Source organism: Lissotriton helveticus, chromosome 5_1 (assembly GCF_964261635.1).
Source record: "Lissotriton helveticus chromosome 5_1, aLisHel1.1, whole genome shotgun sequence".
Classification (NCBI taxonomy): Eukaryota; Metazoa; Chordata; class Amphibia; order Caudata; family Salamandridae; genus Lissotriton; species Lissotriton helveticus.
This window is the reverse complement of record NC_136065.1, coordinates 1,787,123,125-1,787,138,387: the sequence shown is the minus strand read 5'-3', so window position 1 is coordinate 1,787,138,387 and position 15,263 is coordinate 1,787,123,125. Positions and strand designations below refer to the sequence as shown.

Genomic DNA, 15,263 nt, shown 5'->3' with positions numbered 1-15,263 from the left:
CAACCAGGGGAATGAGAACACATCTTTGACATTGGGCATCATATTTCATTTACTGAGTCTATGTAAAGGGTGATGTTGCCCTGGAACAGATCGTCCAGGCGCTAATCTGACAGGAAGTGGGAATAAACATATTTAGGATGGGGAAAGATGTGTTTTTATCAGTTTAAGGATTGAAAGACTAGCCTGAGTGGTACACAAAGGGAAGTAAATGCCGTGGTTTTACCGCCAATACAGCATAGGCCCAACCACCCAATTAGACTCTGCAGAAGTGATGGGCATAACTTGCGTAATTTACTGTAGCATAATTACCGCAAAGTTACACAGTTACGCGATGAGTGTAACCCAACATTTGGCACTATTTTCTTTTCACAAAATGCACTCCTGCGACCAAAATTGCCCTGAGGATGCATTTTGCTCTAAGAAAATAACCCTTAAAGCAACAGAACGTGAACCGGAGCAGACAGTAGCCGTTCACTAAGTTTGTTGTTCCTATGCTCTTGCTGTAAAATTTTGTACCAGATTACTCATAATTATGCAAATTGACATAATCGTATAATTTTCTGTCATTTCGTATCAAGAGTAATGTAAATTTCCAAAATGACTGTGATTACTCTGGCGTAATTACAATTTCACCCAGTCCTAATCTGCAGATCTTCGAGACACAAAGCAGGTGAGTGGACTCTGAGCAGATGGATCTGGAAGGAATGTAATGCATGAAAAGCTGTTGAATTTAACTTCTGGCATAAAGATGTGTGGTGCTATAAACTAAGCAAAGAGTTTTGTGTAAATAGACATCTCTTCCAAATATGTAGCCAGTGAAGGGACTTAAAATGAACAGAGATCCAAGAACAGCTTCGAAGTACAACAACTACTTAGCTGCAAAGTTTTGAAGGCCAAGGTACATGGAGTTTTCGTAGTGTAGTTGTGATAAAAACCAGTGACCGTGATCATATTATTTCAAAGTATGCAACACAACTTCACTCATCATATAACTGCTTCAAGAGATTGAGATTTTAATGGTTCATGTGAATGCCTGTATTAAAAGGAGCAGAGTGTAGCGTTTCATCCATTCCAACCCATACTCTACTTCCATTCTTTCTTGTGTTTTCTACCAGCCTTTATCACCGCCATCCTTCCCAACATAACCTTTGACCTTTGGATTGGCCTGCATGATTCCAACAGAGAGTTTCAGTGGTCGAATCGAGAACCTCTGAACTATGTGAACTGGGCACCAGGGGAGCCTTCGGGATACAGCACATCCAGCGCACATCCGGTGAGTCCAGCCCTCCCCATGACACACACCTCGGGCTGGGTCCTAATGGGTCCTAGAAGTCTGCATACAGACCTTTATAGAGATATATTTTAGTTCTTGAGTTTGTTTTCAAGATTAGATACCACAGCTAGCATGCATAAGCCCAAAGAATAATGGGATACTCAATTCTTGGCACAAGAGGTGTGCGATGAGGTCAAACATAAGCTAGAACTATGCTGAATGTTGAGAAACACGTGGTAAAGAAAAGAAAAAGAGCGAATGAATCATTGATTCAGCTTTTAATCGACGAAAATGAATGCTGCAGTGGAAAGAGTACCCAAATAAAAATAAATATTAGATACAGAATTCTAAAATGCTCAAGCAAATTTTCTTGGCAAAAGAAATTATCCTTAAGATAATTAGCAAAAAAGGCAGAAATAAATCCTCCCAAATAATGGCAGCAATTAATTGACAACAACTTATGTAAATATTTTTTTTAACTTGTATGTGCATACTAACTATGCCACAATACAAGTCAAAGGGACGGCGGACACTTTTTTAAAGTGCATCTTTCAGGCACGTTGTCATCGCCAGACAAACCTTGATGGGATAGAGACCCGGTGGAAACATTGTTTCTGCAACATTGTGAAAACTGGGGCTAATGTTTTACTTTGCGAAGCTCTCACAAAATCAACTATTCGAGGGTGAAGGTCCTTATCAGTAGACGTTCTGCCTGCATTATTTTTATGTCTGAAATTGCATGCTGTAGCTTAGCTTTTGACATATTCTTTGGCTGCAGATCTTCTGTTTCAAGTATTTACTGTTTTTGGCATTTCATTGGTGCACTTGCTCCCACTAATGATGCAATTTAAGAACCTGAGTTACTTCACTTCAGGGCAATGGTTAGGAATAGAGTAGCACTAAAGAAGAGTAGGCAGAGCAAACAGATTTTGTGGGCACTTTTCTAACCAGACTGGACATTTTTTACAGATTAACTGTGCAGTGATTTGGCATGGCTCACCCCCACACTTCACCGGCCGCTGGGATGACAGGAACTGTATGGAAGAGAAGCACGGCTACATCTGCCAGATCAACAAAGGTAAGTAATGACCCCCAAATGTCTTGTCTGGACTGTACAAGTTCTCTATTGCTAGCCCACCGTCTCCCAATTTGCTTATGCTAGTCCTTTGAACATTGGCTTTCTTCTTACACACCTCTTAAGAGTTGAGGCCTCTATGACTGATGTTTTGCTTTACAGACTATTTACGTCTCTAATCCCGGATAGTGACATAAATAATTATCTATATTCCTGCACAATTTTGCACAACTGCAGATCTGTAGTAAGCTGGCAATACTGACTTCCTTCGCAGAGTAGCCTTGGATAGTTTTTCAGCATGTGTGGCCTCAAAAGTCTGAATCAAGTGGTAATACCAAGAAGGTAGTATTAATACTGCTTTCCTGACATTACCTCCTGATTAATGTTGGACCTATGAATGGAGATTTATGAGCAATCGCTCTCTGTTGGCTCTCACATATCATCATGCAGTAAAATTTACCAGCACTTCTGCTCACTGCATGAATGTGCACACTGTACAATGAGATAGTAATAGTGGTGATCAACACAGATTTTAATCCATGCTGTTAATAAAGCAGATTAGTTCAATCTTAATCCACCAGCATGTAAACAGTTTCTTGACCCACCAAGTCTCATTCTTATTTGATTTATCATTCTACAACCCTGCCTTGAACCACAGCATCTGTAGGAACATTTGCACATCATAAAATAGTGTCTTCATTTAAGTGATATTGCTTCCTGTTGCTTGATTTGTAATGTAGTGTCCTCCTCTGCTGCCTGTTACTTAAATTGCACCTGTTGTCATTTTCAGTTCCTCTTCTTTCATCTAGTCTTTTTTTATTCCTTAGTTCCATCTCTGAACACCCCTTCAGATGCCTTACCACCCCCACTCTCCTCAGTGCTCACCTGGCGGAACAGCACCTACCAGATCCTTCAGAAGCCTATGACCTGGCAGGATGCCATGCTGCTCTGTGAGACACGCAACACGACGCTGAGCAACATTCCTGACCCCTACCAGCAAGCCTACCTCACCCTCGCAATCAGCAGCCTCAGGACACCTGTTTGGATCGGCCTTGCAAATGAAGAGGTATTACGTGGAAGATTTTATTTGACAAAGGTTATATTTTTAGCAAAATGTGGACTGGGGTAACAAAGAGACCCAAACGCAAGTCTAGGCTGCTCCTACTGACCGCATCATGTACACCTGGGAAAGTCCCTTTATCTCCTTGTGCCACCTTTCCCCAATCTGCCCACAGAGACCTGGACATATAGATTTTCAAGTATAGCTTTACATTGACTGTTCTGTGGAGATGTAGGGCGGCAAACAGTTATGATTGGTTGTCTGATAGAATCATGTTTTGCAGCTTGAATCTTTTCCGGGTTCACATGCGGTGCATTATTCCGCCATCTAGTGGTTGGGTCTGGAATTGTTGTATTTGGCTTTTTTTTCTCCCCGTTTGCTGGTGGGCGTCGACATACCACCATTTGGTATCCTCTTGTGACATCGACGTGCTTCCTCTGGAAGCTCTCACCTTTGGTCGCCATCTTCAGATAATTTTTTCCGCCGTTGTGTCTGGATAGATACGGACGGAGCTCCTGATATTTGTAGAGAAGAATCAAAGAAAAGAAAGAAACAACTTACAGAAAACAGCGATACAAGGGTTTGACGTACCAAACTTTGAATCGCACGGCGGGAGTGCGCCAAAAGGTGAAAAGAACATCCTTTGATGACAAATGGAGAATGCACATACAGGGGGCTCTATGTGCGCGGTAGTGTACGAGACACCGTTCAAGTTCTACAAGAATTGTCATCACAAGTACACACAAAAGAACCAGCATCCGGTCTGCAACCTTTGCTTGCCGCTGGATCATCAAAGTGACGATTGCAACTCGTGCTCAGCTTTCAACCCAAAGACTTTGAGGGTGAGAGACACAGAGAAGAGCCAACTACAACATGCAGGGGCAAGGCACTGCACCATCATTACGAGACCTGGGCCTATCCAGCGAAGTAGAGGACAATGTTGCCGAAGGGCCAGAAGTCAATGAGGACAGAGACATCCCAATCGTAGATGTCGAAAAGAAGACTTCGAAGAGAACTTTCGACCTCAAATAAGTTAGACGAGTCGCGAAAAACAGACTCAAGGGACTCAAAGGGAGCCTCTGCGTCGAAACACTCAAGATCCGCAGTTGCGTCCAGAGATAAACACTTCATCAGATCCTTAGACAAGGACTCCATGACAGCGAAGACCTTCGAAAGATCAAAGACGTCGAAAGACGGTCAAGAAAAAGACGCTCCGGTGTCGAAGCGAGAGAGGTCAAAACAGCCTTTGACCGCTGTGTCTGCATCGTCAAGCACGAAAAGCGAAGCAAAAGGTCTCGACGCCGAAACTCATGCGTCCGAAATAGAGAAGAAGAAAAAGAGGAAGCAGAAATCACAAATATTTTGCAACGAAAAAAAAAAAGAGTTTGAAACATCCTGAATCAATTCAAGATACCACTGAAAACTTCGACAGAAGTGGAAAAGAGCATTGAGGAGTTACAGCCTCAAATGACACCCGAACCGCTCGACGAGCAACAAGAAGAAGAGGAACAAACTTATGTGGGCTCGGCAACCTTGGAGGTTCAAGACCTACAATGGCAAGATCTCGACGCTGACTCACCAGAAGAGGCGTTGGATACATATCCTTCGAGGACTTAAGCACCAGATGACATTTGTATGTACAACCAAGTCATCAAAAAGGCAGCAAATACCTATGGAGTACAACCGGATGAAGAAAAACCCCAATCATGTTTTCTACTAGAGACCTTGATGCCTGCTCAATCAGGGAGACAATTCCTCCCTACACTTGGCAAAGTGTATTAGATCAAGGAAAAGAAGCATTCACACTAAGAGGAGAGAAAAAAATACAAACATTCCTCAAAATACCCTATTTACATCAAGGGGTCAGTGGCAGTGGACTCCATTATAACATCCACTGCTAGGTAAAGGGCTAATGTACCAACTACCACCAGACAAAGAAAGCAGGAGGATGGACCTTATGGGGAGAAAGGTTGAGAGAAGTGCGGCAAATCCATAGCGCAAGGCACATTTAAAAGCATTGCTCACCAGGCATGCATATCAACTGTGGGGGGAGGTAGGAGAGCTACTAAAGCACCTACAGGAACAATTCCAAAAAAGAGCAAGCTTCTTAGTGGAAAGGGAAAGAACATAGCAAACACATGCTTAAAATCGGCCCTAGATGCTACAGAAACATCAAGCAGACAAATGATGATCGGCTTCACGGAAAGAAGGACAACATGGCTGCAAATCTCAGGTTTCAAGCCAAAATTGCATATCAATGTACTGAACTTGCCATTCAATGGAGAACATTTGTTTGGAAGGGTAGTGGACGACAAGCTGAACCAATTCAAAAAGGACAGAGAATCAGCAAGATCCATGGGTGCCCTACAATTCTGAGGCATGCGTAGAGGCACCCCCTCAAGGAGACCAGCGAGCAGAGGTCACCATCACCCTACAACCTCGCATCAAACATATCACCAAACTTACCAAGGAGTAAGCCAAGAACAACAACAAGGGCAGCAACAAAATTGGCAATACCAGCAAGGGGGTGCTGAGACAACGCTCTGCAACACGTGAGGTCCCGGCTGACGGCGGCAGCAGGAGGGTCAAAAAACAGTAAAACAGTGACAGAAGCATATCCAATCTCGAGGTATAGGTATGCCTGTCGAGTGCTGAGAAACGGCACATATATCAAATTTGGTGCAGGGTGGAGTGACAGACCCACGCCCTGAAGAAGTTGCCGTACGTTTTTCAAGGGGCAACTAAGCATGTCGGCTTTTTAAATAGAGCCGACACACAGCACAGAATAAAGTACATTTGGCCAGTGTGATCTAGCTCGGTTTTATAATTATAGGATTAATGTGCCAATAGCATGGACACATTTCTCCTCACTTTGGGTCCAGACCTATAGTACACCAGTCTTGGTGCACGGACAGGCACTGTCTCCCTAGCACCTACACTTTTCTCCTTTTTTCTTTGTACACTATCACTTTTGTTTGGAGTGGTGGACGCTGATGATGAGAACCTAGGTAGCAGGCGAGTACCATCCTGCTAGCCTCCATGGTGTTACGCCCGTGAGGCTCCATCACTCCCTTCCCACACTTTTTTCTGCCCATCTCTTCTCTCCTTTCACTCCAGATAATCCTTTGGGGGACGGGAGGGTTGAGAAAGAGAGGAGTAACGAAGACAGGCGAGCTATGCGATCGGCAGAGCGCACTTGGAGATCTAATCCCTCATCACTACGTCGCAAAAAGCTTAAGAACAAGAGAAATGCCTACTTTAGGAAAATTAAGCGTGCGAAATCTGACTTCTTTCGCCTCTAGCTTGACCAAGCGAAAAACCGACCAAGAAATTTGTTCGAACTAGTCAAAAGTCAAACAAAGCCGCAACCCTTACAACCAAACAACCCAACAAGCGATATCCCACACAGTGAAGACTTTTCCACCTTCTTCAAGCTAAAGACCGACAACATAAGAAATGATCTCCTCAATGACGTAAGCCAACACCCTGTGCACATCAGAATGTCTAACGCTCAGCCAAAAAACAGCGCATCGTGGGCTTCCTTTGACATCTACTCAGAAGATGCAATACTCAAACTGCTCGGTACCCTGAAGCCCTCTAATCACCTCACAGACCCCCTGCCTGCTAACGCGGTAAAAGACTTCACCACCATGCTCCTCCCACTCTGGACTAAAATCATTAACAGCTCCCTTCAACAAGGTCTCATCCCTGACTCACTCAAGGTGGGGCAAGTCACGCCCATACTCAAGAAACCCACAGCTGACCCGTCTGACCTAAACAATTACCGTCCCATCACAAACATCCCCACCTTGGCCAAACTGCTGGAAAAATGTGTACAGCTTCAACTCACAAAACACATTGACAAGTTCGATCTCCTCAACCCCCATCAATCAGGCTTCCGAGCGAAACACAGCATGGAAACGGCCATGACTCACATAATTGAAGACGCCCACCAAATCCTTGATCGCAATGACTCATGCCTCCTCATCCTCCGCGACCTTTCCTCAGCTTTTGACACGGTCAAACATGAGAACCTCCTTGAGCTGCTAAACACTAGAATGGGTTTATCCGGGACTGTTCTCAAATGGTTCACTTCCTTCCTACATAACCGGTCTCAGAAGTTCAAGATCAACAATGTGTTGTCCTCGCCTGTGCCAGTCGACTTAGGCGTTCCACAAGGATCCTCCCTTTCACCCACACTGTTCAACCTCATCATGGAACCACTTGCCTCCTTGCTCCAAGCATCCAATGTACACTTCCATATGTATGCCGATGACACTCAACTCTACCTAAAGGTACAATCCCCGGATGATATCAAACTCCTGAACTACACTCTCACAAAGACCCAATCGTGGTTGGCCGACAACCACCTCAAACTAAATGCTCTGAAAACTGAGTTCCTTTTGATAGCACCCCCTGCGAAATCTACCACCATCCAACTCTGGCTCAACCACTTAACTGCTCTCAATGTCCGGCCCACCATCGTGGACTCCGCGAAATCCTTAGGTATCACACTTGACGCAAAGCTCAACATGCAACAGCACATTAGCAGAGCAACGAAAGGAGCTAATTTCCAAATCAATACATTGAGAAAGTTGAAACCCTTCCTCCCAGCCAAAGACTTCCAAAATGCAGTTCAAGCCCTAGTCATCCCCCGCATTGACTATGGAATTGTGACCCTCAGTGGTCTCCATTTAGCAACAACTGCACCCCTAAGAGCCTCCTTGAACGCTGCCGCGAGACTCATTACGGGCTCAAGAAAACACTCTCATGTAACCCCTGACTTGAAATTTCTGAAATGGCTGCCCTTTGAAGCCAGGATACAACTGAAAATTGCTTTGATGACACACACGGCGGTACACCACAATGCACCTAACTACCTCACTCAAAAGCAATCTATATCAGGAGGGTCGAGATCCAATAGAAGTTCAAAAAACTTACTCTTGAAACCTCGCAGATTCCGGAAGGAAAAAACATACAAACGCTCCTTCTCAGGAATGGCGCCGAGGATCTGGAACGCACTCCCTCCCGAAACCAGGCTTATCTCCTCCACGGCCTTCTTTAAGAAAGAGGTGAAAGCCATCCTCATGGCTAAGTTCACCTGAACTTTAATGTCTGTTCCTCAGTGACTTTCGTGCCGCTTGGGTATTACTGGTTTCATGTTGGTCTAATGTCAAATAATGTCATATTTTGCATGATCTAGATTTGTTTTTTCCTCTTGTTTGCCACAATTACATGATGGTCAGTCGATCCTTTTATGCTACTCACTAAATATCTATTATTAGACTATTCATGTTAGCCTACTGTATATCGAGGCCCCTTCCCCTTGCTCCCTGTAAATTTCAGATACTTATAGCATAAGTTCTCCTGATTTTTATCGTAGTTGTATGTAAGACTCAGTATCGTCTTTTATTTTCGTTTATCTGATTGTTTACTGACATTCTATTAGAACATGACTGCTATCCGATCATGCTACTGAAGTTTATATTGCACCCAATATTATGTCGCGTCACCCTCATGCTATCGTCACCCCCTGTTTCTGTGAATCGCTCTGATATCTGTAAAGATCTTGTTTGCGCAATATAAAACTCTGCATAAATAAATAAATAACAGTGAAAACAGCGCAACCAATTTTTAATTGATGTTCTAATTGTGAAAGGGTGACCCTGATCTAGTAAGATAAGATGGCTAAATTGATAGCCGCTGCTCCAACTAAATAATGTTATTCGTTGGCCAGGATTAGGAGGAGTACACTCACCGCAGGAACAGGTCCTGTGTTGTACATAATACCAGCAAGGAAGACAATCCTTTTTTCCAGAAAGAGAGGGAGCGCCAAACACAACAAAGTGACTACACTTCAAAGCGTGCACACACTCCAAGAACAACAGAGTGTGCTCCCAATAAGACAATCATTAGACAAACAACAGCCTGTAAACAAACAGTTCCTACAACATACTACACCAGTAGGAGGCAGATTAAAGTACTTCCTCCACAAATGGAGAGAGATCACTTCAGACAAATGGATCTTAAACATAATACAGTACGGTTACTGCACAGAGATAAGCAAACAACCTCCAAACAAAAGACCAAACAAAAAGATACATTCAAAAAGAGAATTATCTCAGCTACTCCAAAAGGTTCAAGAACAACAAGCCAAAGATGCAATAGAACAAGTACCACACAAGGAAAGGAACAAAGACATTTACTCCACGTACTTCCTAATTAAAAAAATAGACAGAACTCTGCGTCCAATATTGGACCTAAGATTTCTCAACAAATTCATAAAGACTCAAAGGTTCAAAATGACAACTCTGCAAGAGGTGTTACCTCAGTTGCAAAAAGGAGACTACATGGCAACCATAGACTTAAAAGATGTCTACTTGCACATTCCCATAAACAAGAAACACAAAAGGCTGTTAAGATTTGTGTTCAACAAAACACACTACCAATTCAAAGTGCTAGCATTCAGACTACAACCGGTACCAAGAGTGTTGATCAAGTGCCTAGCTGCAGTAGCCGCTCATCTAAGAAGGCAAGAAATCCATGTATACCCTACCTAGATGACTGGTTAGTAAGAGCAAGCTTGTACAGTCTCTGCACACAACATATACAGCAATAAAGACACTAGTTCTACTTGGATTTCCAAACACTGGGACAAATCTTCCCCAGAGCCAGAATAGGGAAAAGTGTTCTTAGGCGCAGAAATAAATACAATATTGTGGAAGGTGTTCCCAAGCAAGAAGAGAATATTAGCCCTGCTAAAAGAGACACATCTATACCAGAGGGGGCAAGCTCTGACAGTGAGGACAGTGGGGAAGCTGCTAGGAATGATAGCTTCATGCATTCATTGGATTCCCAACATTCACTTACACGTGAGACTGTTCCAAGACGCAATGGTCACAAGCAACAGGGAGTTGGGAAGATCAAGTGGTTGTCACACAGACAGTTCATCAGGAAATAGCATGGTGGAACGAAACAAACATAGCACAAGGCAAACCTTTCACACAACCAACTCCAACAGTGACCATAATGACTGATGCCTCCAGATAGGATGGGGAGGGCACAGGAACAACCTCAAAGCAATATCCCAGAGTTAAAAACAGTCTTCCTAGCCTTAATGGCCTTCAGAAAGAGCTTGACAGGAAAGACAGTGTTAATACAAACAGACAACACAACCCCCATGTTTTACATAAGCAAGCCAAGAGGAACACAGTCTTTAGCACACTCGACTCTAGCTTTGGATGTGGGCAATCACAAGGAACATAAACATAATAGCAATACACCTGCCACGACAATGTAGAAGCAGACAGACTGAGCAGACAAACGTCATCATCCCACGAATGGGAATTGAATCAAACACAACTCCACAAAATTTCAACAAATGGGGAACGCCGCAAATCGGCCTCTTTGGAACACCCCACAATGCAAAATGGCAACGCTTCGCATCCAGCAACCTTGCAATCAGTCCCTGGGGAATGCTCTATGGCTAGACTGGTAAGGGATATTTGTTTACGCTCTCCCCACGATGCCACTTCTTCACAGAGTGATCAACAAATGCAAGATCAGCCGCATGACAATGATTCTCATCCAACCACAGTGGGCGAGACAAACTTGTTTCTCAGAGAGAATGGAGATATCTCAATGCACAAATTGCCAAAAAGGCAAGACCTACTAACAATGCAAAAAGGAAAAGTACTTCACCCAGAACCGAGAGCCTTAGACTTGCGGCATGGCTCCTGAGGGGACAGAATTTGCACACCTAAAACTAGCAGAAAGCACAATGGCAGAGAGGCAAGAAAGCCAACCAGAAGAAAATGTCACACAGCAAATTGGAAAAGACACTCTAAATGGTTTCAGGGGGCATCTCTAAGATGCCCTCTGTCGTGCATTTGGCATTAAATCCACACTGGCATCAGTGCGGGTTTAATGTGCTGAGAAGTTTGATATCAAACTTCTCAGACTTCAGTGTAGCCATCATGGTGCTGTGGAGTTCGTAATAGCAATCTCCCAGCACCATATACTCTTAATGGCATCACTGCACTTACAGTGCCCAGGAATGGCCCTGGGTACTGTTGGGGCACAGGGCACATGCACCTGTGCCCACACCACTGGCATAGTGCACACAGCTAGAGGGGTGACTGATGTATGCCAGGGCAGTGTGTTTGTGGACATGGCATGTGTGCCATGTCGACTCTTTGTTTAGTTCTGCACCAAGACACTCAGCCTGCAAAGGCAGTGTGTGTGTGTGTCAGGGTACAGGGCCCCTAAGGGTGGCACAATAAGTGCTGCAGCCCTTAGGGGTCTTCTCCGGTCACAGTGCCCTGGGTACCTAGGGTACCATTTACCAGGGGCTGACCTGTGGCCAGAGATGCCAATTGGGTTTTGGTATCAACACAGTTTTTAGGGAAGAAACACAGGGCACACTCAGTCAAAGTACATCAGCAATTCAGCAAAACGTGGGGGCATACCATGCAAGAAAGATGGCGCTTTCTCACAAACACCACAAATGCTCAACCTAAAGACGGCCCTTTTAGTACAATAACATCACTACGTAGAGTTAGTGAATTGCAAGCACTAACACTATAGGAACCCTACTTCCAAACACATTAATGACAGGATTGTCATGAGAAAAGATCCACATTTTATGCCAAAAGTGGTATCAAAATTCCACATAAAGCATACTTTACAAATACCAAGTTTCTACAAAAAACAGACAAAAGCAGAGAAAGCATTGCACACCCTTGACGCTAGAAGAGCAGTCATGTATTACATAGAAAGAACCAAAGAATACAGGAAAACAAAGCAATTATTTGTATCTTTTGCTAACAGTTTTCTGGGAAGACCAGTGACCAAGAACACAATTGCAAGATGGATTGAACAATCCATACAGTTACGCCACAAACAAGCTAGACAGACATTACAAGGAGCCCCATGGGTTCACTCAACAAGGAAGAAAGGAGCAACAGTCGCATTTCTGGCCAATACTCCAATTCAAGACATTTGCCTAGCAGCAACATGGTCTTCAGTGCACACGTTCACAAAACATCACTATGTGGACATTCGGATGAATAAAGAAGCACAAGTAGGACAAAAGGTCTTACAACATCTATTCACAAACCAGGGCTGATCTTCCACCCAGCCACCACAAGACTAGCAAACCGCTACTAAGTCTATGCACAGCATGGGATTCCAGAAAAGATTCACGCTGCAAAACGTAGAGTTTCTTACCTGTCGGTGTAGTTTTGCAGCTTGAAGAATTTTCTGGATTCACTAGCGAGCCCACCCTCCTCCACAAGGAAGGATCAGAGAAGAAAAAAAATAATCCGTAGATGGCGACCAAAGGTGGGAGCTTCCGGAGGAAAAATATCAACGTCACAAGAGGACACCAAATGGTGCTATGTCGACACACCCGACACATAGAGAGAAAAAAAGGACAAGTACAACAATTCCGGACCCAACCACTAAATGGTAGAATAATCCACAACATATGAATCCAGAAAGCTCTTCAAGCTGCAAAACTACACCGACAGGTAAGAAACTATACGTTTTCCATTATTAGGATACCCTTTTGTCCCATCTGTAGAATTTGTGTCTGAGTTTTTGGCATACTTTTGGATGGTAAGGGAAATTTAGATAATTATCACTGCATAACTTAATACGGTGATAAAATATTTCTATAGCAAACCTTTATTTGTATAATATATGCTAATAGTGCAGATTGCTTGTATGATAGAAATGTATCACCCTCTTATGAAGTGTACAGGCCTGTGATAAAGAATGTTTTGCTGGCCATAAACACAAGAACGGCTTCTCTAATTCACTTGGTGATGCATATGATCCCACAGTTGCCTTTATAGAACAAAATAAAGTATGAATCTGGTTATGATGATTAATTGTGTGGAAAAGTGTCAAAATAATAAAAAGAGGCATGCAAAGAACAACTAACTAGTAAGACCTGAAGAATTGTCTGTCAACGTTGCTGAAAGACTACTCCATTATCAGAGCATTATTAGGTATGTCTACTTTATTCAGTTAGCAACATGTTTCAATCATATAACTTTAACAGGTATTCATGGGCTGTATCTGCATATAAGGGAAACATTTTAGGTTATTGCATCAGGATATTTTGTTTGAAGATTCTTCATTTATAGAGGAACCTTCAATGGACAACTGTAACCTAGTCCAGTTGCCAGGATCCTGTCATCTCTCACTTAAAAGGGTAATATGCTTACAACACATATTAGCAGAATGTTGTGTTAGAAGAAGCTCCAGCATGAACAATATATTTGTGATGTGTCAAACGAATAGCTAATGACAATTGTATATTGAAATGCATACTGTGGTGGGTTGCAGTTGGGATAGACTTCAGTGACAATCAATCTATCAAGACATTTGAAAATTGGAGCTTCCATATATCTGGATCTTAAGTAAAAATATAATTATATTTCCCAATCACAATTCAAAAGTAACGTGAATTGCTTGTTCCAATTAGTATGAAAAGTGGAATATTAGGAATTTGCATCTTACATTTCCAGTAGTGAATGAATGTGCAACCATCCATTCAAGGAAACTCACCCACCTGTGCTTTGACTCCGCAGGGAGCTCGCAGCTATTCCTGGCTGGCCAGCGATAATCTCAACTACGCCAACTGGCAAGATGGGGAGCCCTTGCAAATCCGTGGCTGTGTATACATGGACGTAGACGGCACTTGGAGAACTGCCAACTGTGACACCAAGCTGCAGGGTGCCATATGCAAGCTCAACACAGGTCGGTCTAAGCATAGCGGCCAGGCAGAGGGACAAGGAGTTGACCAACTTTTTTTGCAGCTGCGGTTTGTCCAGTTAAGCGGCTTCCAAGGGAGTTACTTCTGTGCATTCACAAATTGAAACAATGAGGAATTGATCTATTGGTTCTGAGGATTCCCCTTCCTGATATGGAGTCTGGCTGGGGAAATGGTGGTACCAAGGAGTGAGTGGGAATCTTGGGAAGTGATAAGATAGACTTTCAGGTTCCTCTCCACAGTTAATAGTGCACTAGACATTAAGAAGGGACGTTAGAGATGCAAGGGGGCTTTTGAAGCCCTGGTCTGACAGATCAGCATGACTGCTTACATTGAAAGAGCTAACTGCCTTCTTTTGATCCCACAACACCAAGCACCACGCCCATTCTGGCAAGACTTTCTCGTGTTGGAAGTCTCCTCTTCATTCCCTCTCTTGTTTTCATCAATGGGTTCTACTTTACTGACCATACTTATTTTGTTGTTGGTTTTACAGAGTCTGTAAAGACACACAAATGGAGCTCAGCCGGGAGCTGCCCGCACTCCATGCAGGATTCAGCCTGGATCCCGTTCCGGGATCACTGCTACACCTTCCACATGGAAGTCACTGTCACCCAGAAGGATGCCAATGCCAGATGTCAAAAAGGTACCAAGGAGTGAACACTAAGGTGGGGGAGAGAATTTAGACCAGAGAGAGGGAAGGTGAAAACGCTATGTGCTAGGTAGCAATTATACTGATGGAGTTGTCTTCGACTTCCATACACGTATGATCAGGCTTTTTTATGATTCTATTTGAGGGTGTTTCTGCTAATTGGTCCATACGTTTGTACCAGTGGTACCAAAGACTTGTATGGACTCCTATTGATAAAAGCTCTTGTAGCGATTGAAAGCTGCAGGCTTGTGTCTCTTACGAAAGTGGTATAGTCTGCTGCACCATTATCACATTCTGGATCACCCCATCATCATGCTGATCAGGTAGTTTTCAAGATACTTTTCAAACAATATTTGGTAGTATATTTTCTGAGCTTCTGTAGTGGATGGTAGTACACACATACCCATATGCCAGGTCTCTAGGACA

The 15,263-nt window shown here is 43.4% G+C and overlaps 1 protein-coding gene across 1 annotated transcript in view; it reads left to right on the top strand.

The window, feature by feature from the left end:
* Nucleotides 1-15,263, top strand: part of MRC2 (mannose receptor C-type 2) — a 545,797-nt gene that overhangs the window by 482,365 nt on the left and 48,169 nt on the right. Inside the window, 5 exon segments of the mRNA XM_078645096.1 lie at nt 1,116-1,273; nt 2,243-2,351; nt 3,176-3,414; nt 14,007-14,175; nt 14,682-14,831. Of these exon segments, the coding sequence (XP_078501222.1) occupies nt 1,116-1,273; nt 2,243-2,351; nt 3,176-3,414; nt 14,007-14,175; nt 14,682-14,831 (825 nt within the window).